Source organism: Guyanagaster necrorhizus (genome assembly GCF_019112545.1).
Source record: "Guyanagaster necrorhizus MCA 3950 unplaced genomic scaffold BT62scaffold_8, whole genome shotgun sequence".
NCBI lineage: Eukaryota > Fungi > Basidiomycota > Agaricomycetes > Agaricales > Physalacriaceae > Guyanagaster > Guyanagaster necrorhizus.
Genome location: NW_025064887.1, coordinates 168,853 through 194,240, shown reverse-complemented (window position 1 = coordinate 194,240; position 25,388 = coordinate 168,853). Strand labels below are relative to the sequence as shown.

General features: G+C 48.2%; 11 protein-coding genes across 11 annotated transcripts; 5 read left to right on the top strand and 6 right to left on the bottom strand.

Annotated features, from left to right (window-relative positions):
* The first annotated feature begins 834 nt into the window (after positions 1-834).
* On the top strand, positions 835-2,810 carry BT62DRAFT_1074438 (uncharacterized protein). Its single transcript, XM_043179018.1, has 5 exons — positions 835-1,230; positions 1,293-1,925; positions 1,998-2,074; positions 2,154-2,176; positions 2,209-2,810. The coding sequence occupies exons 1-5, from the start codon at positions 886-888 to the stop codon at positions 2,511-2,513; spliced, it is 1,383 nt and encodes a 460-aa protein (XP_043041402.1). The 5' UTR covers positions 835-885; the 3' UTR covers positions 2,514-2,810.
* A 161-nt stretch (positions 2,811-2,971) lies between these two features.
* Positions 2,972-4,887, top strand: BT62DRAFT_965582 (nucleotide-sugar transporter). Its single transcript, XM_043188779.1, has 3 exons — positions 2,972-3,273; positions 3,330-3,658; positions 3,710-4,887. The coding sequence occupies exons 1-3, from the start codon at positions 3,131-3,133 to the stop codon at positions 4,597-4,599; spliced, it is 1,362 nt and encodes a 453-aa protein (XP_043041401.1). The 5' UTR covers positions 2,972-3,130; the 3' UTR covers positions 4,600-4,887.
* On the bottom strand, positions 4,633-7,124 carry BT62DRAFT_741482 (uncharacterized protein). Its single transcript, XM_043182113.1, has 4 exons — positions 7,044-7,124; positions 6,611-6,984; positions 5,572-6,562; positions 4,633-5,515 (listed from the first exon to the last, which is right to left on the bottom strand). The coding sequence occupies exons 2-4, from the start codon at positions 6,979-6,981 to the stop codon at positions 4,847-4,849; spliced, it is 2,031 nt and encodes a 676-aa protein (XP_043041400.1). The 5' UTR covers positions 6,982-6,984; positions 7,044-7,124; the 3' UTR covers positions 4,633-4,846.
* Positions 7,125-7,143: 19 nt separating this feature from the next.
* On the bottom strand, positions 7,144-11,806 carry BT62DRAFT_946662 (PNTB-domain-containing protein). The gene is made up of 25 exons (XM_043187988.1): positions 11,645-11,806; positions 11,172-11,581; positions 11,074-11,123; positions 10,933-11,022; positions 10,880-10,883; positions 10,765-10,827; positions 10,484-10,699; positions 10,261-10,423; positions 9,819-10,209; positions 9,550-9,767; positions 9,356-9,496; positions 9,099-9,307; positions 8,924-9,047; positions 8,743-8,873; positions 8,568-8,691; positions 8,461-8,514; positions 8,330-8,409; positions 8,126-8,281; positions 7,991-8,080; positions 7,918-7,939; positions 7,808-7,864; positions 7,640-7,755; positions 7,514-7,586; positions 7,390-7,464; positions 7,144-7,331 (listed from the first exon to the last, which is right to left on the bottom strand). The coding sequence occupies exons 1-25, from the start codon at positions 11,721-11,723 to the stop codon at positions 7,300-7,302; spliced, it is 3,168 nt and encodes a 1,055-aa protein (XP_043041399.1). The 5' UTR covers positions 11,724-11,806; the 3' UTR covers positions 7,144-7,299.
* A 503-nt stretch (positions 11,807-12,309) lies between these two features.
* Positions 12,310-13,940, bottom strand: BT62DRAFT_741258 (dihydrodipicolinate synthetase). The gene is made up of 5 exons (XM_043182112.1): positions 13,562-13,940; positions 13,144-13,509; positions 13,001-13,091; positions 12,759-12,945; positions 12,310-12,707 (listed from the first exon to the last, which is right to left on the bottom strand). Exons 1-5 carry the CDS (start codon positions 13,668-13,670, stop codon positions 12,417-12,419), a joined length of 1,044 nt encoding a protein of 347 aa, XP_043041398.1. The 5' UTR covers positions 13,671-13,940; the 3' UTR covers positions 12,310-12,416.
* Positions 13,941-14,265: 325 nt separating this feature from the next.
* BT62DRAFT_979737 (pseudouridylate synthase 4) lies at positions 14,266-15,421 on the bottom strand (the record flags this gene model as incomplete). The annotated part of the gene is made up of 4 exons (XM_043189461.1): positions 14,266-14,806; positions 14,858-15,012; positions 15,072-15,127; positions 15,175-15,421. The coding sequence occupies 4 exons, from the start codon at positions 15,419-15,421 to the stop codon at positions 14,266-14,268; spliced, it is 999 nt and encodes a 332-aa protein (XP_043041397.1).
* Positions 15,422-15,547: 126 nt separating this feature from the next.
* BT62DRAFT_946652 (uncharacterized protein) lies at positions 15,548-17,405 on the top strand. The gene is made up of 3 exons (XM_043187987.1): positions 15,548-16,313; positions 16,372-17,025; positions 17,076-17,405. The coding sequence occupies exons 1-3, from the start codon at positions 15,621-15,623 to the stop codon at positions 17,334-17,336; spliced, it is 1,608 nt and encodes a 535-aa protein (XP_043041396.1). The 5' UTR covers positions 15,548-15,620; the 3' UTR covers positions 17,337-17,405.
* On the bottom strand, positions 17,296-20,712 carry BT62DRAFT_929996 (uncharacterized protein). The gene is made up of 13 exons (XM_043185842.1): positions 20,599-20,712; positions 20,214-20,547; positions 19,884-20,157; positions 19,627-19,830; positions 19,409-19,573; positions 19,278-19,357; positions 19,043-19,227; positions 18,912-18,988; positions 18,519-18,864; positions 18,331-18,470; positions 18,141-18,281; positions 17,837-18,088; positions 17,296-17,783 (listed from the first exon to the last, which is right to left on the bottom strand). Exons 1-13 carry the CDS (start codon positions 20,694-20,696, stop codon positions 17,398-17,400), a joined length of 2,682 nt encoding a protein of 893 aa, XP_043041395.1. The 5' UTR covers positions 20,697-20,712; the 3' UTR covers positions 17,296-17,397.
* A 215-nt stretch (positions 20,713-20,927) lies between these two features.
* On the top strand, positions 20,928-23,087 carry BT62DRAFT_1074431 (phosphoglycerate mutase-like protein; the record flags this gene model as incomplete). Its single annotated transcript, XM_043179017.1, has 13 exons — positions 20,928-20,985; positions 21,038-21,099; positions 21,152-21,263; positions 21,323-21,465; positions 21,525-21,534; positions 21,587-21,642; positions 21,692-21,820; positions 21,872-21,877; positions 21,925-22,072; positions 22,127-22,291; positions 22,349-22,518; positions 22,568-22,822; positions 22,873-23,087. 13 exons carry the CDS (start codon positions 20,928-20,930, stop codon positions 22,888-22,890), a joined length of 1,332 nt encoding a protein of 443 aa, XP_043041394.1. The 3' UTR covers positions 22,891-23,087.
* On the bottom strand, positions 22,888-24,245 carry BT62DRAFT_929994 (uncharacterized protein). Its single transcript, XM_043185841.1, has 6 exons — positions 23,996-24,245; positions 23,777-23,949; positions 23,566-23,717; positions 23,396-23,513; positions 23,258-23,343; positions 22,888-23,206 (listed from the first exon to the last, which is right to left on the bottom strand). The coding sequence occupies exons 1-6, from the start codon at positions 24,197-24,199 to the stop codon at positions 23,112-23,114; spliced, it is 828 nt and encodes a 275-aa protein (XP_043041393.1). The 5' UTR covers positions 24,200-24,245; the 3' UTR covers positions 22,888-23,111.
* Positions 24,246-24,274: 29 nt separating this feature from the next.
* BT62DRAFT_946645 (uncharacterized protein) lies at positions 24,275-24,996 on the top strand. Its single transcript, XM_043187986.1, has 2 exons — positions 24,275-24,438; positions 24,494-24,996. Exons 1-2 carry the CDS (start codon positions 24,322-24,324, stop codon positions 24,851-24,853), a joined length of 477 nt encoding a protein of 158 aa, XP_043041392.1. The 5' UTR covers positions 24,275-24,321; the 3' UTR covers positions 24,854-24,996.
* Positions 24,997-25,388: the final 392 nt, after the last annotated feature.

Sequence of the window (25,388 nt, the reverse complement as noted above, 5' to 3'; positions counted from 1 at the left end):
GTTAAAAAGAGATGATTCATCGCTTTATTCGTACCTTCGTCATATCTGGAGAGGTGCCTACGTAGGATGCCTTTGTTCCCCTTGCTTCTACGCTATTCATAGACGTCGGTGAGGGGCTCAATGCCTGTACGAGGACTGTTTTAGGCTCCATGATGGCTTCGGGTACACTTAGGTTCTCTTTCTGTGACCCATCGTTGAAATCGTAGAAGTCATTGTTTACTTGACTTTCTGATTGCGTCTGCGTGTTTCCCAGGCCATGTAAATGATAGGTTGGGGTGGGGTAGGGTGAAGTTCGAGAACAGTCGGAGGACATTTCCTTGCCGGAGGCATGAGTGTCATCATGGTTGGAGGATGTGTTGATGTCTTGGCAGCCATCGAGGACGTTAAAGGCCAAGTTGGCCTCAACATTGTCGCTGCTTGAAGACCGGTCCGAAATTAGACCTGGTGAGCCAGTTATACCAGAGTGAACGCACCTGTTACCGCCCATGCTGCACGTGAGGTTGAGTTACGCGTCGAATCACACAGGAACAGCGGTGAAAACGAATACAAAGGCCGGTCTAGATGAAAAAGAACTGGTCAGTCTTGGGTGCCGTAACTTGGTGAGTTGCGGTCCGTACTGAAAGCAACGGAATGACGGCACCTAGTTCCAGACCAAATCGATGATACAGCAAGACGGTAGCGTTGAATGGTTAGAGTAATATGAAGTATGAGTAAATGGTGCAAGAACAAGATGTCTGAACAGTTTTAGGAGGAGCGAATATTGACTTTGCACCTGTTTGCTCACATGATAGACGCGTCGGGAACACAGCCACAGCGCCATCACTTGTTGGGTCAGTTTAATATCTTTCCTTCCTTAGAGTCGCTCTTTTTGCCGCGCTGGTCGTTATGCTCGTCATTATCAATACTTCAATGACACCTTTTGGAAATTCGCCCAAGCAGCGACTTCGTTCTTCTCGCAGGTCTCGCACGCAGGTCTCTACTCCTCTTCCGTCCTTCTCCAATGTCAATCGCAGAAGCCGCCTACTCAAGGTACGCGAAAGAAACGAACCAGACGATCCTACTCCTACAAAGAAGAACCATGACAATGATGAGAAGGATAAAGACGAGAAGAAGCCGTCTGAGAAACCAACAAAAAGCACGGATAAGGCTGCGCACGAGTCTGCCGAAGTTCTTGCAGAAGAGGCTACCACTGTACCCATTCCTATCCCTGTCACAGGAACTCATGCTTCCGTTTACTCCATTGGATATAACCCTGACTATACGTTCTCTTCTACCCCCCAGCCTCGTCCTAGTTAACCGACTGCCAGTCCCAAAATAACTCTTCCTGCCTTTGTTCCCCTACTGCCGCTTCCAATTGCCCTGCTGGAAAAGACTTCTTCTGTGTCTTGCACCACTTTTCCGGTGTCGAGACTGTGGGGACGTCTCCTCAATCACAACCTGCAGCGCAGTTGCACAAAGGTCTTCTTATTGCCATCATTGCTACTCTTGCCGTTGGTTCTGCATTCGTACTTGTTGGTATCTTCATCATCGTCAGGGCTTGTTTACGCCCTAGGCGACGAACAAGACCGAAACCTTCCCTTCCTATCTTGGCTGACCCCTACGCAGACGATCAATCTTTTGATATCAAGGAGAAGGATTCTCCTGTCTTTGGTGGAAAAGAGAGATTCTCATCGCAGAACGGTATCTGGACGCTAGCAATCTATCCTCTGACTGATACGTTACCTACACCGGCTCAAGCAGCAGGGATGACGAGAAAACTAGACGACGACAATCCTCTATATGATCACAATGCACTCTCATCTCATTCACAATGGCCACAACTTTCTAATGCCATTCACCGGTCCCAGCTTCCTTCTTCTCATCCTATGCATTCTCAGACTGTGCCTATGCTAGTCCTTCCCAAAGCAGCACCGCCTTATCAGGCAGTTCGCAGATTCTTCACAGCTCGTTATCACTGTACTCTCAGTCGCCTATCAATGCCCAAGATATCGGCATAGCATCGGCAGCAGCAAAGCGTTTACTGCGGATGGCTACGCCGTTATGAAACGCACCCCAAAAGCTGCGCTACGATGAAGTAAAAGTGATGTACTAGTCAAGATGGAGCTATGATGATGCTGATGTGACCTCTCCCAAGTTCACCCCGCATTTCTTAGAGGCGCCATCGGCGCCGGTCGCTGTAGGTCGCAGTCGAATCCTATTACACGCCAGGCTCTTATCCTCGCATCTCTACTATTCCCTCCACCTCTTCAAAGATTCGCGCAGAGGACGTGGACTCTTTTGCATCCCAGAAGCTGCCACCTCTTTGTAGGTCTGATTCTTGTTGGAACCGTGATACGAAAGCATTAGCATCTGCTGCCGGGCTGACGTCACCATTTCTGGACCGCATGCCTCGATCTCCACAGCCAACGATATACCCAGATGATTCGCTCAGTGTGGTTGACGCAAAAGCAAACGAGCCTCCAAAAAGTCCAAGCATTCGTTGGGAGGCGATGAGTTCCAACTTCAACCTGTAGGCGGGTTCCAGACGTCAAAGGAAGTGGATACAAGCGCACTGGGGACTATGATGCTCAATATGGACTTTGGAGCCACGAGAAAGTCTTTGGCGACGCTTGCGGGATGAGTTGGGGAAATATGCTGATACTATGTCGGGTTCCAGCGGAACGCTCTTGGGAGCGCAGTCAAGAGGAGCACCAGACAAGCCGTCTCGGGTGCGGTCCCCGCCGCCACTACCTTCCCTGACACAACACGCAAATCCGGAGACTTATGCGAATTACCGGAGCCCGACTTACAGTATCTTTGGGCTGTACGAGGACGAGAAAAAAAGTATTATTACCAGTAAATACTATAGTTTTATAATCCCAATGAGGTTATAGTTTGATAATTTAATTTCCTGAATTCATTTCCATGGAGTAACCGTTGATACGAAGCTATGCATGTAGATAGGGGTCTCGTAAATTTGAGGCTGCAGCCAAATACGACAGAGGCTGTCCTGATTGCAACCCTCTTCTTCTCCTGCACAGTGGACTTGCTCTCCCTTCACCTTTTCTTCCTACTCTCTGGTGGGGTCGTCGTCATCATCATCATCATCATCATCGCTGGACGTGTTTCCTCCATTTCCAACTATCCGATAATGTCCCAGCACCCCAATGCCCTCAAAATCAACATTGACACCGATTCTAAGCACGACCACGACACCGAGAACCAAGTCGTCGCCAGTGATGCTGCGGCGCCGTCTGTGCCCTCTTTGTGGGGTGTCCCTCTAAAATATATCTCGTACGACTTCTCTCCTTTTAATGCCGCTGATGCTCACTGTCAGGCGTCGCGTGCAGCCTGGTGACGCTGGCCGTCCAGAATTCCGCGTTAACGATTATCATGCACTACTCGAGAGTGTCTACACCTCCATCCCAGGTCTATTCAGCTGCCACCGCCGTACTGATGAATGAAATCCTGAAGGGCGTGATCTCCCTCATCTTCGCGTTTTCGCGCATTGACGCCTCCTCACCTCTCTCAATCCCCGTACCCTTCAACCCAGAGCCCCCAAAGCCCCGTTTCTTACGTTCCTGTACACCTTCTTTGCTTCTCGTCCGTGTCAAGAAGCTTTGTGCAGAGTTGTTCAGTCCGGATTGCTGGAAGCTTTCCATTCCTGCTATCCTATATGGTTCGTTGCGTGCTTTTGTTACTGTGCCTTCCATTCTGAATGAGCCCCTAGTCATCCAAAATAATTTGCAATACGTAGCAGCCTCGAATTTGGAAGCAGCCACATTTCAAGTTAGCTACCAGATGAAAATCCTTACAACAGCCGCGTTTTCCGTTATGATGCTCCGGAAAAGGCTGCTATCCACTCAATGGATTGCCCTCCTTTTCTTGGCCATTGGCGTCGGCATCGTTCAAATTCAGACCGGTGCATGCAAAGATGACGCCTCCGCTGTTGACGCTCACTCCATGAATGCTACCAAGGGCTTCCTAGCGGTCGTAGCCGCCTGTTTCACTTCGGGGCTTGCTGGCGTATATTTTGAGATGGTTCTCAAAAACTCTCAGGGTGACCTTTGGGTCAGGAACGTCCAATTATCATTATTCTCCTTGCTTCCATGCATCGCGCCCATCATTGTTTCCAGCTCCGGCTCCGGCTCGAACTTCGGCTCTGTGTCTGCCCTTTTCCACAACTTTGGTCCGTGGGCGTGGGCGACTGTAGGCGTCCAGGTTCTTGGTGGCCTAGTCACCGCTATGGTCATCAAATACTCGGACAATATTCTAAAAGGATTTGCGACCAGCCTCAGCATTGTCCTCTCTTTCCTCGCGTCGGTGGCTTTATTCGATTTCCACATCACATTTACCTTCATGTTGGGTTCAGCTATTGTCCTGAATGCGACATGGCTGTACAACCAACAACCGCGGAGGGTCGGGTTGGGTGTGTCTAGAGATACTAAGACATGGTCAGCATTGGGCTGGAATGAAAAGCGGCTGATAGTTTATCGCTCGCCTTCCGTTCCGACCCTCGGGTCTGGGATGTTTTCTTCGACAACGTCTCGGTGTTCCTCCGTTGCCTCACTTTCGTCATTATCAGTCAATAATGTTCCGTTGGCGGAATCGGACCTCTAGGATGATGGCATCCCACAGTATATACTTCGCATTCACATACAATACATATACACATACACCTTGCATACACCCGGAAATTTCGACTTTCTTGCCAATTCTGGCGTGTTCATGATCTTATACCCGGAACTTTACCTTTATCTATGGCGACTAGTAACTTATACAGTACTTGGATTTGTAATAACGGACACTACTTATTCTTAAATCTTCATTTTTCGGACTCATTGGACTAGTCAAAAATAGTTGTGATTCAAAACATGGGACCCTTCCGACTGCTCCTACTGCTCCTACCTGTTGACGATGGTGGTCGGACTGGAGCACCACCATCTATATACGACGAGAAAGTAGAACTCAATTCACTTTTCGATTTGTATTTTTTCGGCCTCGGAGTGGTCAAGGTTTCTCCAGACATACTCGATGATGAATCGTCTTCTTCAGCTCTCCTCATCAATTCAGGGGAAGGAATCACTGGTCCAGAATTAGGCCTCGGAGTGTTACTTCGATCGCCATAGTCGCCTGGCATGTTGCGATATGTTTGCGTCGAACCAGAAGGCAAAGGCGCAAAGCTGGAGGGTAGGGGCGTGAAAGTCTGGGCAACGAAACCCGGTGGAAGATCTGACACAGGCTGCGGATTGTTAATAATGGGAGTCTTACTTTGAGGAATGAAACCCGGTGGAAGACCCGTGCCTGGTAAATCAATCACGGGGGTAGCGCTCCGAGAAACAGAATGAGGTGGCGACAGTGGTTGCGGTGTAGACGATCGCGAGGCCACGTTGGAGAGTGTGGTTCCATGAGAAACCAAGATGGGAGGGAAAACCTGTGCAGGCGGAGGAATAGGGCTAGACCTAAGTGCGTCGTCAGCACTGAGGAAGTTGCCCTCTGACTGGGCATCCGGGGGGCTCCCAGAAGGCGACCGGGACTTGTTTAGAGGTGAGAATTGCCAAAAAAAAAAGATACACATATATTTAAACGCACCGGGCTTCGGAAATCAAAAGTAAAAGTACCACCCTCACTCCCACTTTCACTCTGGTCCTCCTCGTCGTTATCGTCGTCATCTTCCAATGAGAGGGTTTTTCGTGTAGGCGAATCAGGGTCGAAACCCGCCGCCCATGAAGACACTGGTATGTTCAGAGGAGTATGTGAACTTTGCAGGTAGATATTCTGTGTCGGGTGAGGGGGTGGTACTTGATATATTGATCCCCCTGGACCGTGTCTCTTACTGCTTAGTATGTCCAATTCGGATATAGCAGTCGGCGTAGAGTCCTGAGACCGACGTCGGAGTATCATTGGTTCGGGTAATGGAGCAGGAGTGGGTCCAGCCACAAAGCCGGGCAGAGGAACGACAACAGGTTCTTCACTATCTTCTGGGATGACCGGAAGTGGCGGCACAAATGCAGTCCCTGGAGTAGGGGGTCGGGGTGCAAGCTCATGAGGAGAAGGGAGCCTAATGACAGAATCCCGACTTGTCTCTGGAATAAATCCTTCGGGTGGGACATCAACGTAGGGTTGAGGTGAGGGCATAGCAGGATGAACTTGCGTCGCGTCTACCAGTTCACTGGGTTGGGCTGGCTCGGGGAGAGGGAAAGGAATAGGCGGTGATGGTTGTTTCGTAGAAGGTCCTGGGAAATTTGAGCTGGACTGTTGTCTCGAAGAAGACTGATACCGGAGGTCGTCATAGATCGAAGTACTGCTTGAAGAAGACTCTGATCTGTCAGAATCATCTTCACTGGAGCGAGTAGCATCTTGAGCAAACAGACGGGCCCTCTGTATTCCTTCGACGAAACCTCTTTGACGGCCCTCTTCAGTAGCCTTCAATATTTCTTTCTCCAAATGCAGCTTATGGGCGATTGCTCTGATTTCTTGAGCATCCTCTTCGGCCTGGTTACGCTGTCTTTCAACGGCCTTCAGGAGTTCTTGAGCATTTGCTATCTCCACTTGAGCCATTTCTAGTGCATTCTTATGTAGTCTAGACTCTGATCAGTGGATGTGTGTTGATAATTAGAAAAAGACACACTGTAATTCCTGCTTAGCCTTGGCAGCCTCTTGAACTGCAGCCACCTTTTCCTGGTACAAAGCCTTGAAACGGACAACAACCTCTTTCAAATCTCGGTCGGCATCATCTGCGCGCGTGCGCTCTGCGTGCAATTCATTCCGCAATGCTTCAATCTCGAGTTTTTGACTGTTGTAAAGCTCCAAGACGTCGCAAGACACACGAGCTGCACGCTCCGCACGTTCCCGTCGACTATCCGTAGATCGTCTGGAATTCCGACGCGTATAATTTACAGAGAAGTCTTCTGGAACTGGCAGCGACTGGAGCTTCGGCTGTGGTAGAGGAATCAGAGATGCTGTAACGCTGCTGTTTTCCCCGGCCTGAGAGAAGGGCATAATCTTAAAGGAATGTTAGAAGAAATGCATGTATTAACAGATAATAAAGGAGAAAAACATACCAGCTCGTTACAGGTTCATGAAGGAACGTGGATAACATGAGTTTGGTTGAAGTTGGGATCCCGGCTCACATAGCAGCCGATACGCGTCGTTTACATAACTCGGAAAATCGGTCCGGACACCGAAGTGGTCAATAATTTCAGCGAAATCCAAATAATTATCAGTACAAATTGTAGGTGTCAAATCAATGTACCGAGTGGCACATCCTATTCGTTGTCATAGCCTAGGTTCTACTGGCCAATTCTGTTTGTCACATCACTACCCCCTTGCTTCGAGACCCCGTTTTATAGCTGGAATTCAATCGTTGATATCAAATCACCTACCGTTCAAATCAGGAAGATCTCTCACCTTCACATGTATCCTTGGCGTCGCCGAAAAGCATCTTCGTTCCAGGCATGAAGAACATTGGGTTTGGAACGTCAGCTAAAAGTAGTTAATACAAGTATATAACACAGACACAGTATCGGCTCACCGTAACCACTGGACATTCCCCTCTTCATGACGATGACCTGCTTGCTCTTCCAAGCATGCAAGACGGGCATACCCTATCAAGTGTCATTTTATCGGTCTATTGCAACATTTCGGCTACTTCGCTTACCGCAATAGCTGAACCGGGCTCAAGTGCGATCGGATTTACAGTGTCATTGGCGCCTATCACCAAAGTAACATCGGTATCCTTGAAGTCGTCGTTGATCTCGTCCATTTCCAAGACAACTAACCTGTAGATCAGAGACTGGCTTCGGGTCAAAAGGTTGCATTAGCTTACTATCGTAGGGAACAGCTGCCTCTGCAAGGAGGACGTTACACTGCCCCGGCATTCTTCCTGAGGACAGTAAGCAATAGTCAAGATTTTCGATTTCAATGGATTACACTCACCGGCCACGGGATGGATCGCAAACTCAAAAAAGTATCAGATATCAACTCGGCCATACCACAAGAGCACTCTCACCCGAACATTAACTCCTTTCGCCCGAAGCAATGAACAAATCTCGGAGATGGCATATTGTGCTTTGGCTACAGCCATTCCATAACCAACCACCTACAACTATAAGCTTTGGAATCAACCAATTTATGGATGAGTTACCAATATCACGTTGTCGGCATTATTCAATGCCTCCACCGTATCATCGACGTTAGTTTTGGTTATCACGCCTTCGATCTTTTGAGCTTCGAACGATGGCGCAGTAGAGCCAATACCGCCAAACAGAACATTCGTTAACGAACGATTCATCGCAACGCACTGCCAGAAGTTTAACACTTTGACAACAGAGATAAACGCTATCCGTACCATGATGTATGAAAGAATAGAACCGCTGACGCCAATAAGCGATCCTACCGTCGTCAGGAGTGAATTATCCAACATAAAGCCTACCCTGGTGTTCAGAAAAGGAAGTGCGGACAGGTATCAACGAAACTAACCCTCTGCAACTAGCGCGAATCCAGAATATGAATTGAGTACGCAAATGACGACGGCTACAATGCCTGATGTCAGTCTTTGATTCATCCATGAACGAAGACGTACGTACGCATATCGGCACCACCGATGGCGGCAGTGGTTGTAAACCCTTGAACAAAACTAAGTAGCGTACTTAATCCGAGATATGAGGCGGCTACGACGGGTGCAGCAGGAGCCATGGTAACAAAACCTGCCTAGGAACATCGTTAGTTTCATTGGATCATATTGGACCAGCGAAGCCCCACCATAGTCAGCGCATTGGCACCAAGAATGCCACTGTTAATCAGGTGCTTTTTAGGCAGAGCCAGCGGTTTCGAACCCATCCGTCCTGCCAGCTTCATGAAGGCGACAATAGATCCAGTGAACGTAATTCCACCTAATGAAATAGTCAGCGTAGACACGTCTAACATGAAACAACTACCATACCAATGACGACACCCAAGTAAGCAGTCACAAGATGAAGGGTTGATACATCAGTGAGGTCGGCCATTACACTGGCAATACTCGTCATGACTGCGGCGAGACCAACTACACTATGGAGCATAGCGACCTGTGCCGATCTATAGTAAGCACAAGATATTGGTAAAGAAGAGATAATTACCATCTGCGGCAGCTCAGTAGCAGTTATTCTCTTGCCAATGAGCGTACCGATAGTTCCACCGATCGCAGCCACGGTGGTAAATTGCGCCAACACCTCAAGAGGAAAGCCGACTGCAGCCAACGACGCGAGAATTCCGGAACCAACACCTAACATTCCAAGAGCATTGCCTTGACGAGCTGTGGCTTGGGAGCCGAGACCAGAAAGAGATCCTAAAATATTTGTCAGTAAATGCATTCTATATATAAGGAGGGAAATACCTATGCACAGAACGCTGCTAGCCAGATACCCAGCTTGAACAAGACCGCCCATTCCGGTGCTTGCAGCAGTCAAAAATCCTCCTGTAAACACGACAGCAGGGATGCCATAGAGCCAAGAGTATTCCGGTGGGTCGGTCGGCCCTAAAGAGACGTGAAATATTTGCATCACGCTACAAGTACCACTTCTGACTTACGTTTAAACATATCCAGCATGCGCTTTGTTATGATAAAACCACCTGCGACATTGACACTAGCCAAAAGCACAGACAAGGCACCAAGTGCTTGAGGAATAGTGCCAGGGAAATATCCTCCACCCATCACAAAAAGTCCACCGATACCGACCATTCCGGATATAGCGTTCGTCACGGACATCAATGGAGAGTGCAGTGCGGGGGCAACGTTCCAAACGGTTCTGAGATATTCACTCAGTTTGTGCGACAGAACATCAGGGAAGTCACCAAACCTGTATCCAACCAATCCAGCCAGTCCGAATGTGAAGAAATTGTCCATAAAGGAAACACCTGTGGCCTTGCCGAGCGCGACAACACCTCCCATTCCAGCAGTTACTGTTGCAACCTCACGAGCTGCTTTCTGGAACGGGGTGATAGCCTTTGTAGCGGCAATTTCTTCAGCTTTTTCATTTGTAGGTGGGGCCACAGGAGGAGGCAGTGTTCGAGGAACGGGAGGCAAGATTTTTCCACCGTGCACTATAATAGACCCACGTACGACTTCGTCTTCAAGGTCAATCGCAAATTTCCCATCACCAGGACCAAGAGAGAGCAGGAACTTAGTGATGTTATTAGAGTAAAGAGTTGAAGACTGTGTCGGTAACCTGGAGGGTAAATCCGTGTAGCCTAACGGAAAGCTAAGGATGAAGAAATGGCAATTCGAGATGCTAGACTCACCGATGATTTTGACGCCGTTTTGAACCATCAATTCACCAGGTTTCGTCGCCTCGCAGTTACCTCCAGCTTCGGCTGCAAGGTCAACAATCACCGACCCTTGCTTCATGGCAGCAATCATTTCGTGGGTTATCAGTTTGGGTGCAGGCTTCCCAGGAATTAAGGCCTAGGCAGAATAATAACATCTCAGCATTTAAAATGGATGGGTTTGAGGATATCGTCCTACCGTCGTGATTACGATGTCGACATCTTTACATTGCTCCATGAAGAGAGCCATTTCCGCTTCGATGAATTCCTTCGACATGACTTTTGCGTAGCCGCCACCGCCACCGCCCTCCTCATTCACTGGCACTTCGATGAACTCCGCGCCAAGTGACTGAACTTGTTCTCTTGCTGCAGAACGCGTGTCGAAGCCTCTAACAATAGCACCCAGACGTCTAGCCTTTCATCATCGGCAAAGAACAGGTCAGACTATCTGTGTACTATATCAATGAACTCACAACGTACAGTTGCGATCGCACTTAATCCTGCAACTCCGGCGCCGATTACAAGAACCTTTCCTGGGGGTATCTATGGCTCTATGAATTATGTCAATGCGTAATTGAATCCAGGGTCGATTTACCTTCCTGTTGACGCATAAGCGAAAGGTGACAAATGGAGTAAAATGACTCCTACCCAGCCGCAGTGACTTGCCCAGTCAAAAATCTACCAAAGTGATTGGAAGCCTCTAAAACAGCCTTATAACCAGCGATGTTTGCCATAGAACTAAGTCACGTCCGTCGAGTACGAGGGGACGCAGTCTTGACGATAACATACCTCAAAGCATCGAAAACCTGAGCGCGAGAAATACGAGGTACCATATCCATCTACGCCACGTATGAATAATAAGACGGCTCTGAAATGTGGTGACTCACAGCGAAAGCATTTACTTTCCGAGAAGCAAGCAAATCCACAATGTCTTTATTTTGTGTCGGATATAAGAAAGAAATGACCGAGCTTCCTTCTTTGAGAAGATTTGCCTCTTGATCTAGCAAGGGTGGCCTCACTTTGAGCATTATGTCCGAAGCTTTAAACACTTCCTCCCGTGAAACCAGCGTAGCTCCAGCAGAAGAGTATTGTTCATCGAGGAACTGGGCTTCTGCTCCTGCATTTCGCTCCACAAGCACATTTGAAAATCCTTTCTTCTTGAGCAAAGCAGCATTTTGTGGCGTAAGAGCGACCCGTCGTTCACCAGGATAAATCTCACGTGGGACGCCGACGAAGAGTGATCCATATGGTGTCAATGACGATGAGCGGGTGAGGGATGAGTGAAAATAGCGGTAATCTGACCAGGACCGTGATTATCAAGAGCATCAGAGCGAGCAACAACCTGCACCGTGGCACGCACCATTAACCTGCTTGAGCTGTCTGGAGAGACAACAGCGCACAAGGTGCCAATTAGCCGTCGAGGGCGTCGAGTAGAGCATCGTTCGCGCGCCCTTCGTCGTTAAGGGCGTCGAGTGTCAAGGAGCAATCAGACGACGTGGATGGTAACTGGAATGCTCGAGAACTCGAATCGTGACTCTGCTTCGACGCGACTCGGCCTTTGAAGCCGAACGGATACTCGGCCCGAAAATCAGAGCTATTTCCCCGCGTTCGCTTGTATATATATACCATCATGGTACCTACGGCTGGCGGTAATTTAAAAGAATTTAAAAGGAAAATGCCAACGGCCTGCTACATTGACGGTCCATGTGTGTAACATTGATTCAACATACATACCGTGTGATATTGGGACTTTAAATTTCGGAACAGAACAACGCAGGAATCTCGACTTGTAACTGTCACATGGTGCCTCCCCGATGAACTCTACTGCCTATCGACGATTTGTTCCTTGAAGGTAAGTAATAAGTAATGAATGCTCTGCTCTCGTTCAAGATCCCGGACCTTGAAGAATGGAAGTGCATGTAGTCACACGACGCTTATCCGTTGAACTGCTGATCACTAGTCATGCTAACGCAAATCCAAAAATACGCAAGTGCACTCTTCAAGATATAACGATAACAGCAATAGTACCGTCGACGTCTCTACGTAGATAGATGGTGCCACGTAATAGTCGTCAAATCCGTCAGCTCACTGTTCCCGTAAAATGTAAGGGATGCAGAAAATCAGCCTCATAACTACGCCTTGGCTTTACCACTAATCTCGCGTTCCAGCCTCACGATGTCTTGGGTATGAGGGTGGTCCCACAATGCTTGTGCAGCGCCGGCTTCCATGGGAGGAAGAGGCTTGCGAGGCACTCCACCATATCCATAAAGTTTCTCAATCAAGAACTTTGTACCAGCGATTGAAGCCTTCGCGATGGTGAAGTCAGCCCGAGCAATGATTCCTTGCAATCGCAGCGCTTCAGGAAGTAGCGACGAATCCTGCTTAGACGCTACTGTTACCGACCAGAGCTTCGCTATGGCGTGCTAAATCTGCGTTGAGTATATGTCCCGTGATGGGAGGGTGAACGGATCTACCGGAGCAACGTTTGCTAGGCCAGTAATGGCGCCGTGTCCGTCGGCGTAAAAGGAAGGGACAAGGAAGTCGGTAAATCCTCCCAACACAAGGAAAGGTGCCGCAGCATTCTTGCGAGGATGGTTCAATGAGAACTCTGGCCCTGACACAGATGCAGCAATTCTAGTCAGTTTGCCAACGTTTCCGCAGCTAGAATTTATCAATGATCAGTTGACGAATGCTGCTGACAAGGTAGAAAACCTACGTCAATTTGACTCCACAGAGGTTGGGAGACTCTTCTGCGAGTTCTGTTATCAAGTCTGAATCGACATCAATTCCGCCACTAGCACCAGGATCTAGGTAAAAACCCGTTGGACAGGTGGACGATACCAAACATCGATGACTTACAATTGTATATCATCACCGGAATAGGACTCTTTGCAGCGACTTCCGTCCAGAAAGCCTTCAAAGCCTTCTTGTTATTTCCATAAGCTCCAGCAAAGTAACCGCTTGCGATAACGATTGAGTAATCCGCGCCGGCAGCAGCAGCTTCGTTCGTGAGTTCAACAGTCTCCCTCGTGCTTCCAGCGCCTGCTCCAACGATTATCGGGACCTGAGTGAAGCCTGCAGCATCCAAAGCACTACGAGCGGCCTTAACGATTCTGACGCGCTCAGCATGGGATAGATGAATGGCTTCACCCATGGAACCAGCAATGAGAGGGCCAACTCCGGCAGTAGCGACCCGAACGACATGTGCCTCAAGGGAGGGTATATCTAGGAGAATAGATGACGAAGATAATCGCTGCTGTAAAACAACGCTGCCCACCAAGATCCTCGGAATCAGGAAGAAAAAAGGTAGGAACGGGAGCGTAAATCCCCGGGGTCAGAGGTCGAGTAGCACTGATGTAGATGCCATTGGAACCGTTTGCAGCCATTGAAGCGGGAACCAGTAGGGAGGTGTAATCGCATCCTGGAAAGACGTACTATATAAACCACAGCCGGCAAATAAGGGGAGCGCCCCACTTCAAATCGGACCGGAATTACCGGCCCGGTTTTTCGCCGGCCCGCTCTCGGGGAGACTTGCCGCTTCCAGCGGGACGGCCTGCAACAGTTCGAACAAGAAACTTTGTTCCAGTTCAGTCCATATCTAAGTGGGCATTATCAGGACGTCATCAGGGTGCGTCTTCTCGACGTTCCGGTCCTTCTTACTACCCTTTCAGACTCGTGAAATTCCAACCTGTCATGACCCATCAAACACGGGGACACCCCAATTCACATTACATGTCGCTCAAACCGAGATATTCCCCGGATTGTATATAGGGGGGACTTTAAAAGATACGCTATACAGTCTCCATGGAATGACTGTGTCGCCGAGTCAGGGAGTTCCTGGTACCTCCAATCGTATCGCTGGCATCTCGAGCCTGTTCAAATGAAAGTTCTAAAACGTGCAGGGACGAGGGAGTAATACTCGCTTACCTACGGGTACGACAACACCCTGACGGCGGGGCATGTGACGATCCGAGCAAGGGTTCAAGTTGAAACGATCTGTAAGTGGTTGATTACTTCTTTCTCCCATCGCGTCCAGCCATCTTCATCTACGTCCTTGCTATTTTCTGCTGCAAACACCTCGAACGGCATACAGACGTGGTCTTCTTCTTCTTCCTGATCCAGAACAAAATTCCCTTGCCGACTCCGTGTCAATGTAACTACATGTCCCGCTGAACCCACAGCGTGTGCCAAATCATGAACAATTGATCGAACGTATGTGCCACCCGAGACCTTCATTTTCAGAACGAAAGCAGAGGGCCTCTCCAAGTCTGAAGGCGTCGATTCCGGTGCATCCTTCAGATCCACATTCTCGTCAATGCCCTGAACGGCCTTCTCAAGGGAGAGCTTTTCTTCATCAGACATTTTCTTTGCGGGCCAAGAGAAGGGATGATCACTTCCAAGCCATTCGACTAGCTCAAGACTGTGTATGGTCACGGCTCGGGATTCGATGGACCTGGGAAGAGGTATGCCCTTACGGGCGTATTCGTATAATGGCTTTCCGTCCATCTTCAGGGCAGAAAATCTGATAGGTTGTGTTCGAACTGCGTGTCATCATGGTGGAGAGAACTCTTACATGGGAGGTACTTGCTCGATCTGGCCTGTGAACTGACCAAGCTTTCTTTCAACCGCTTCTCGTGTTATATGTTTCCACGATGCTGTCCGAACTATAGCACCTTCGCCATCGTAGCTATCAGTTTCACATCCCAATAAACACGTCGTGATGTACTCCTGGAGTAGCAGCCAGCCATGTAAGTAACGGATAAACTAGAAACAAATGAACATTATACCTTTGTACAATCAAGAAAAGACGACAGTTGTTTTGTACCCTTTCCGACACCAATCACTGTCACGATATATGAGGAAAGCAAAGAAGACAGCTTGGGTATTCACCAAGGACGCCATCTGCTAATGGATCAAGTGTACCGCCTTGTCCTATCTTGACATTTCCCTTGAATCGGTTGCGACCTCTGGCCTTTTTACCAGCAGCCTGTTCTAGCTTCGATGCTTCTACAAAAAGTCTTGATTTTTGGACGAGAACTTGTATATCATTTACGACAGACATTGACGTCGGTCCAGAAGGCTTCCTGACTCCAAAGAGACAAGAAACGGGCAAAGGCGGCAGGTTGATTTTGGGCATCGTTGAAGTGCACGAATCGATTGCCAAACGTGTGTCAAGAAATAAGTGGGTGTCCGTGACGTTACGATCGTGACACGGAAATCGGAAACATCGGGCCGTGGCTTCCCCCCGGCACTTGCCTTGTGGCCTCGTCAATGTTCTCCCATTCAGAGTTAGGATACGGGCGCTACATATTGAAAATGGATATTCATACTCTCCCATGCGCGCCCCGTGGAAGTTGCGTTTGTCTTCTCCATATCCAGTATATGAGCGCTCTCTGGGTCTTAACGAACTGCATTTTTACTTGCGCGGTCGAGTTCTTCACGGGGCCACAGATAATGCACACTCAGTATGTTTTGAGGTACTAGACGACGGAACACCCTTAATTACCGAAGAAACCGTGTGCAAGGCTTGGGTGTTTGCAAAGCAGATGCACCCTCTCCTGGGGGCACAAGTAGAAACTGTCGGGGATAGGGACGAAGACGTGCATTTCATCGTGGATGAGCATCGACTCAAAGCACACATTCCTGGCGAGGTGATCTTCATGAAGATCTTATCCTTCAGCGACGCAGATGCCACCGTAGAAAACATTCTCAATCAAGAACGAATCCTTGACGATAATCACCTCGTCCGACTTTTCGTTCTTAGGCAATCGGATCAGAAGAATTGGTTTCACTTCGTTGTCCATGCCGCCCACTGCGTAATCGACGGGGTTTCGCACTACACTGTTGTACGGACATTGCTTGCTTTTCTGTCATCCCCACCCGTAGCAGCGCCACGCCTATCGGAGAGGCTAGCGTTATCGCTCGCAGTTAATGACTTGTATCCTGTTAGACGTCTCAGTCCCGCTACACAACGATGGCACAAGGCCATGGCCCATGTCATCGCTTCTATTCGATCCGGAAAGATCATCGTGCGTCCTTCGACTTACCCCAGGGTCTAATCAAACTTTCTGATATATAAGGTTTCAGAGCGGTGGTCACACATTGCCTGGAAATGTCACCGTTCACATGAACGAGAACCCTGCTGACTCTCGCAGGACGACGCTTTCTTTCACTGTCGAAGAGACTCTTAGAATTATGAAAATATGCCGGGACCACGGATTGACGTTTGGGAACGTTTATGTTGTGCTTGGTCAGATTGCCATGGGCCGTCTGCTTTGTAGGAGGTACGCTCAGGGTTTGATAACAGAGGAGGAATGGGAGTTCAGGAAAAGAGAACCTACGTACACGGCAGGCCCAGTTAACGTCAGGCCATACTTGGATCGCGAGTGGTATACCCACGGAGGAGCCGAGAATCCGATGCTTTCAATAGGATTCTATCTCTACCCACTGTCCTTCGTTCCACTATACCCAGAGGGAGGTCATTCGACATTTGGCGCCCTCTTGTCATGTCGACGCTTTTGGTATAGGTGTAGGAATATGAAGAAACGCGCCGATGACTTTCTGAAGCACCCTTTGTTTCTCGACATCGGGTCAGTTCGCTATCCCCCAATGATCAACACGTTGAAAGAGTTAGAGTTCAAAGCGCACTCATCACATACAGAGAAAGATCTCTCTATCCCCGCTATTGAGCAGGCAAAGCTTGGCGTGGTGCCTTCGTTCGGTGGCTCTAGCTTCGGAAGTGTGCGTGTCTTTCGGTGATTATCATCGCTCTTTTCCTAACCAAGCAGTAGGTTGACAAGCTTCTCCCGCGCGAGTTTCCAGTAGGCGGGAAAACCCCAAAAATCTACCTACATTGGTCCGGTACACGTCTTCGATGTCGTCCCGGGGAAATTTACCTCGGAGCTTCGACGTTTCGAGATGAGCTCGAACTGGTTGTCCTGTGGGATAACAACGTCACTGAGGAAGCCATTATCGAAGAGTGGTTACAAGAAGTGAAAAGGGCCACATCATATTATCTCTTAGAGAACGACCGTGAGGAGGCGAAGCTGTAAAAGAAACTGTAGGTTATATTGTATAAATATGCATCTAACATGAGAATGACAGCAATTCCATTCATGTTTTTGCTGTTACCCATAAACCGCCGCAAACACAGCCAGGTACCCATTTCCTTTCCCAGGCTCTCCAACGAAGAGACAACGAACCTGCTCCAGACCTCGGCCCATCCTTAGCAGCTTCTGAACGGCCATCGCATCGAAGGCATCGCACACAAAGTTGCTTCTTCATAAGCACACCTTTTGAGACCACATCTTTATCCTGCTCTTTCCGCGGACCTTCAAGGCTGAGGTTCTCAAAACCGTCTATTAACTCATGAGGCTTGATGTATAGACGCGATTTTGAGATAACCCCTGATTCGCACAACCGTCTGATATTTTCTTGCAATTGAAGCTCCATAGAAGTCGTGGGCTCGCATGAAGCTAAACTCCGCCGTGCTTCTTCAACTGTGAGTGCACGGTCACCTTTCTGTAGACTATGACTGCTCCGGAATCCTCACCTTCAATATCTTTTGACTTCAATATGAACTCATCCAATAAAGGATCCAAAGCATTGAGATCAACGCCAGAACAATCGACCAGATCAACCAAGACATCTTTGGCGATCTGGGAGTTCTCTCCCCGTGTCGTTAATGAACCAAGGCTGCTCCGGAAATTACGGACATTGATTAACGCCTTTTTCAAATTGACAAGAGCACGAGGGTGTACGATATGAAGCAGGCAGGGAACCTCATAATGGTCGGTTGAAGCAGCTGTAGGCAGAAAAACATGAATAGTTTTCATGAACTTGGGTCAAAAGCTTACTGGATTCGGCGCCGAAGAGATCATCGGTTTCGCTTGCTGACGGAGGTTTGTTTGTGGCATTGATCAACATGGCTTCTTTCATGACTTTTTCAATGAAATTCACCAGCCATCCACAGATCCCGATGAATTGCCAGACAGCGTCTGCCAATAGGTATCATGATGAGGTCACTAGAACATAATGACTACGCACGAAAATCAGCCCCTTCGCTGTCCTTGCAGTCTTCAAATGCGATATTACAGGCTGCCAGTGAACATAAGTCGTGCGCAGTTTGCCACCGCGCGGTCAAGTTATCCTTGTAGTTTTCGTCCTTCACCCGCAAACTTCGGAGTCTGCAAAGTATTGAGCAGAGGCTACATAGCATGACCTGCTTCACAGACCTATAAACCTCCAAAGCAACACCCAAAGTCTGCCAAGTCAGCGTGCCCAGCTTTCCACGCGATTGCGTTTCTACAATGGTCAACACTTGAAATAAGATGTGACCAACCTCTTCCATCGACATCGTCGAAAGAGAGAGTAAGTGTGTGAAATCGGCCGTGCTTTTTCCCGATAGAATCGCCGAAGCAAGGCCGGAAGACAGAGGAAGAATGGATGGAAGTCCAGCTTTGAATGCTCTGGATGCGCGACGCATCGGGACCGTATGTACAGACGTTTGTGTTGCCCTTACCGTCGATGAAACGGTACAGAGCAGCATCTCGTTTGGCGAGAAGACGGCATGGATTGGGACTAAACAGCAATCAATGAGTGAAAAGAACAGCTCAATACGAACGGACCTTCTTTTCCAACCCTGGTAGCTGATGTATAAATGGGAGAAGGTTCCCATTCTTTGTCATATTCAAACAACGTCGGTCTATTGACGTTCATGGCTCAGGAATGGATAAACCCAGAAAGATAAATGACGTACACCTCCAGAATTGTGGTCAGACCGACTCGCACCTCTTTGTCCTTAGTCTTCCCAGCCTGGAACGATCCTGACGAATCTAGTATGCCAACGAGCAGACTAGCATCGACACCTTGTAATGGCTTGGTAGGAACGAGAAATCCCAGAACGCCGTCCGTATACGTCCTTGTACCGGCCTGGTGATATGACTTGCCAAAACGTCAGTACCAACACCCATGATCAAAGCATAGACCATTACCCATGCAGATTGGTTGGTATCGGAAGCAGCATGCCGCAACATGGAGTAACACACTATTTTAGACTGAGGCAAATTTGAGTCTGGCAAGAAAACGTCAATGAAAGACGCACTCGAACTAAAACGACGCTTACAGTCACCAAAATCCAAAAAAGTAGCCACCAAGTACATAGAAGCCTTAGTTTCTTCATTTTGGACAACTCCGAGCTCAGGAACAGACGAGGTTTTGCACACGAAGACAAGATTGGTGAGCTGTGCTTCCCAGTTCCGTACAGGAGGCAGTGGCTGACTCGAGAGGCCTAAAGACAATTTAAGCCATGGTGGTGAAAAAAAATAACGGCAGTCAACTTACACATCGTGATACCGTCAAACTGGAGACGGACTTCAGAAACTTCAATGATGGACTCTTCGCCATATATCTCTTCAGAACGCGTAGTGGATTCAGAATTTGACTGGCCAAAATCAAGGGACATATTCATATCAAAATGATCGGTATCCGGGTTTCCAGGAGGTAAGGGTATAATGTGTGAACGAGTCGCGACGAGAATTGAGGATTCTGAAGATATCTACACTTTAAAACAATGAAAGGTAGAAAACTTAAGAACGTACCATCATATCCGAGGCCAATAGCCGCTGTGACGCACAGTCGCAGAAGGCTGCCGTTGTCAGTAGCTTCAGGCGTTGGCACGGAAGAATTCTCATGGACCACGGTATACTGATTCAGAGGAGCGGAAAACATCCTGAGAGATGGAATATAATTCCGTACATAACATAGAGTCAACCGATGGTTCTGCGTGACGAGGGCCAAAGTGGGATAGGATACTGGAGTTCGTGGCCCACGGGTAGGAAGACGAATAAAAGATCCTTTTTCGTCAGCCGTCCACTAAATACCATCGTTTATCAGCGTTGGTCCGCTAGCGCAGTACATGCATCACATACTTGACGTGGTGCGGCCAGCCAACTTGCTGTAACAACCCCAGCACCCAGTGGCAGCGTCCAATAGTCCTTGAGTGTCCAATTGTCGATCTCAGCACCACGATACCAGAGGCATCCAGCGCCAGGGACGCTTCGTCCTGGAAAATACGCAAACAGCCAGTCGTCGTTGGGAGATACCGAGATGATGGTTGGGGGGTCGAAGTCAGTCAGGGATGAGAGTATCGGTGCCGGCGAGGGAATGCTGAACTGCTTGGACGACGAGAAATGACGCGCGAGGATGGTTGGTTGAGTTGGGTGCGGGGTGAAAATGACAGAGGAATTCGACCATTCCGCGCGTCTATCGACTAGTTCAAGTATGCAAATTGATGCTTATGCAGGATATACTAACCTGGGCTTAAGCTGCTCAACGAGCGGCTGAAAATCCCACCAGCCCATGTGCCATTCTTCCTTGTTTTTCCCTTTGGGCGGCGATTTTGCAGCGAACATGGGGGTCGGGAGTAAGGCACGAAAGGCCACGCGGCAACAATTGTCATGGAGCGATCTTCCTCCGGTCCGACCTCCATGACTGATCCTGACTGATCCTGACTTAGTCTCGTGAAGTACATACTTACTGGATCAGCACCCGCATGAGACCACCGGAAGAATGATAAAGATCTTCCTTTCGAACATAAATACTGGAGCAGCACATTCCATCTTTCGCAGGACTCATTCTTCCCCATGGTTGACAGTACTATTATCGGTGTCGTGCTTTTGGCTCGACACGGCGATCGACAGGGTTCGTTGAATCCTGATTCATGTCATAAATATCTCTGATATCGTATCTTAAGGGTTCTATCAGGATCCTTCTTCGTACACCGCATCGTCGACTACAATAACGCCCCTGGGAAATGTAAGTCCACCGTTAAGAAACAATTTCAGTGCCCGATTCTATTTCTTTGCAGCAACAAGAGTACCAGCTTGGGCAGTTGTTGCGCTCTCTGTATCTAAACTCGTCGTCAGAATCGTATATTCCAGGAATTAACAGTACTATCGTTGACTTGGACCAGGTCAAAGGCAGGTCTTTATCTTTGCAATTGGATCCGTACTATCTGAACTCACTCGCCGTCTGTTAGTCCGTGCAGATGGCGGTGATGAGGGAGGTGTCATCTTCAATTCAGCAACAAGTTTGCTACAAGGCCTTTTCCCGGCCAACTCCAGCTATACCGTGACTCTGGCCAATGGAACTACTGTCGAGGGCCCTCTTGGCGGCTATCAGGTGGGCTGGTATCACATCATCACTGTCAAGAGAATAAATGTTCATCATTCCTCATTTAGTACATACCAAGTCAGTCATGGGATTTCACAGGATTTGTGCTCTCATCTGACAATCTGTCTAGTCGAATCTGTGGACCCAGACAATGATGTTTCTCTCGAAGGATGGGCTTCTTGTGGTGTAAGCTACAGTCTTACTGTACCGCCGTTTATCCTTCACACCAACTCAGGCCTTTGAAACGTCCAATAGCGCGTTCTACAACTCGACAGCATTTCAGGCAAAGGCAAACGAGAGTGCCTCATTTCTGAGTCTTCTCTCGCCATATCTTGACGGCAGACCAGTTACTTTGGAGAACATGGTAACATATGTATTATTTCACGTCATTTGCGTGGCTAATTGCCTGCCTTAGTGGAACGTAAGCTGCCTCTCGGCATTGGTCCCAGCATTGTCTAATTCCAGTAGATTTATGATTACATGAACGTCGAAAACATTCACGACGCATCCTTTGCCGCTAGCATCCCGGATACATTCATGGAACAAGCTCGTGATCTAGCGAACTGGCATGAATATGGCGTCTTCTCATCCCCCGAACTTGCGGGGATAGGAAATAGTATGTTCTCCTTTAGTATCCATGGGAGCGATTCAACTCATGTGGTTATGTTAGTTGCTGCCCGTACCATGCTACCCTCCATCTTCGAAAGCTTCACCAGTATCACGGACTCTGATGACCCCCTCAAGTTTTCCTATTTGGCTCTCGCTTACAAACCGTTCCTGTCCCTGTTCAACATGACCGGTGTAGCCCAGATGAATCCGCAACTCCAAGGAATCGGTAAGAAGACCACGATGTAGGTTTACCTGGGAAATCAGCTGACTTTCCGACGTGCAGTAAATTATGCCGCGGCCCTTGCCTTCGAGATCAGGAATTCCTCTTCCAGTGACGAACCCGTTTTACGTTTTAATTTTAAGAACGGGACGGACGACAATGGTTTCACGATGTACAATATTCTCAACAGCACCGGGGACGTTCCATTGTCGACATTTGTAAATTATCTATCGGTGAGTTGACCTTTTCGTTATTTAGAGACAAGACGATCAATTCTTTCAGCCTGCTGCTATCAACGCCACAGCTGATTGGTGTACAGCATGCGGGAATACGGAGGACAGGGGGTGCGGTGCATTGGCACTAGCGGCTTCGGAAGCAAGCGCCGCCGCGCAAGTGCACCAGCGAATTGGTCCTGTTGGCGCGGGATTCCTCGGCGCAGGTCTGACCTTGGCCGTGTGTCTAGCGATGTTAGGTGTTCTTGTCTTCCTAGGTTTCCTCACTGTCGGTAAGGGCAGGTCGCGGAAGAAGATCAACAAAGTAAGGCCTTCTCCTGTCTTCCCGGCCATATATATACTCACATAACGCAGTCCACAGAGAAGGCATGAGAACACATAGTTGCTAAATTGTGGGAAATGTACAGTTTATGGCTACATGAAATGCTGTGAGGTATACATGAAAAGTATGCCAAGATGCACATGGAAAGTTGTCTATACATGAGCTGATAGTAAAGTTTCTTGGGTCTGAAGCCTTAGTCTGAATCATACTGATAAAGTTGGTCATTATCCGAGTGTTCATGGAAGTCGTCTGCCAGGATAAAATGCTAGTATCAAGCAAACGAAGTGTTACTAAACATACCGCTACTGCCGCTCCAGTCTGATAATTCTTCTTCGTCAGGATAATCGTTTTTGTAATATTCCTCCGCTACAGATGGATCAGGCCGTAATCGTCAATACGACAAGAAATTACGCAAACCATTTGAATCCTCGTCCGCTTCATCCTCTTCTTCAGAGTCGGAGTCAAGGTCATAACGATCCATGAGAGAGTGTGGAAGACCCGTTCTACGTATGAAAATGAGAAAACATAGTGGACAGATGCGTTGAATAAACATACAGTGTCCCAATGGTGGCAGCCTCGTTCCATTCACTCAGAGTCGAGGGTCTATGATAGAAGACGTCCCAAACATAGTCCTCCGACTCGGGAGCTGGTTCTGAGGCTACAACATCGTCAACTGAGCTAGAAGTTAGTCGCAGAAAAGTAAGAGATAGTATCCAAGGTCGCACTGTTGAGATATGCTTTAAGCATAGGCATGATCTTTTCCATCTCTAGATCCATCACATGAGAACTCTGACCGTCTTCCGGTATAGCATCGAACACGCGTAAATTCGGATTTGTGGCCTTAGGAGGCAGGTCTTTGGTAGAGATGACCTTGGGTCTATACGAATACACGGGAAGAGTGGGTTGTTTGAAGCACGTCAGGCTGAAGAAGCTTACGGGCTAGTTGGAGGCATACTTTCGCATTCTTGGTCTATAATCGTATACCTCCGATTGAAGTCGGTCGACAGACGCCGGCTACTGGTAGGCGACGACGCAGGCTGGGGAACAGACGGCTGGTTCGTTTCTGGCGTCAGAACCGGTGCCTCTCGAGACAACCGAGAAACTTTGTCCTGCAAAAAAATAAGCGATAAAACGAGAGAGAAAAAGGATCCATACTTGTATTTGTTGGTGCAACTTCTGATCACTCCAAGCCCTATCTTCTACAGTCTGCGCGAACTTGAACACCCCCATGCCACCGCGAGATTTCTTGCGACGAATGCCCGACTCGACGACAAGGGCATCAAGAGGTTCTTCATGTCGTTTACGCTTGATGCGCAGAATCGTGTACGGCTGGGTAGGGTTTTGAGCATCGGTGTCCATCGTGGAAGTCATAAGTCAAGAGAGGCAAGCGTCCAAGAGGCTTACGTCATCCCATGTGCCTGGCCTTGGTAGAAATTTACTTATTTATACATTTCGACTTCAACTTTCTTCGACTTTACGCCATGGGTTCTCGCCAGACAGCGAAAGAATTGGCTGGGAATTTGACAGAAGTCGTTATTCAGACGTTCTCTGATCGCATTCTTGTTCTTGTAACTCAGCTCGGGAAAATAGGAAATCTGGTGAATTCAGTTTTCTTATTGCGTCAACCGACGAAGTGTTGAAGTAAATTCTAAGATTCAAGCGACGCTGCCACCGACTACGTCCTTAGTAGCAGCACCAGCCATTGATCCTGCAGATCCTATTGCAATATCTCTTCCTCCGCCACCTCCCGCCATCCAGTTAACGCCGTTACTGGGTAATGCCCCGTCCGAACATCTACAAACCCTTCATAACCTCTTCGCATCACAAATCGCAACCTTGGTGTGGGCGGCCGAAGAAGAGTCGATAATACGGCCATCCCGTCAAAGCGTCATCGTCGGGATCGCCCTGCAGAAATCCGATGTAAATGAAGGGGTGGGACTGAGTGACACGGAACGAGCTACCTTTTTAGGCGTTATGGATATGGTCCAACGATTGCTGGTACAAAAACTATGATGACTAACTTATACAATATCAAGGCTCGCGCCACTCTCATTGTGCAGAATCTTGACTGCCTCAGAGAGCCCTGAACAGTGTAATTGTCCCATAAATGTAACACTTGGATGATATCATTACTATCTAAGATACATGTATTGAATGGAACAAGGGTGCGAGCAAAAGAACATACTAAGTTAAGGAGGACAATTAAGTACACCCTTTATTGTATGTAGTGATGATGTTTCAAAGTGGTCTTCAGTACTAGTGGGACCTTGACCAAAATACTAGTTGCACAGTGGAGACCTCTAGTAGCAAAATAGTCATTTAGATCAGGTTGTCTAGGGAATGATAGTCACCTAGATTGGGACATGTAGCTAAATAGTCATTACTGAAATAGTATTACACTCTGGAGTGAAATATTACCACATAGAGGAACATTGAAGGATTGAAATATGTTCTAGAGAATATGGAAAGTTACCATTATAGTTCTATTGTTGCAGGAAGCATAAAATTTCTGAGCTTCTTGCCTCTTGGTGGATCATACCATCAGTCT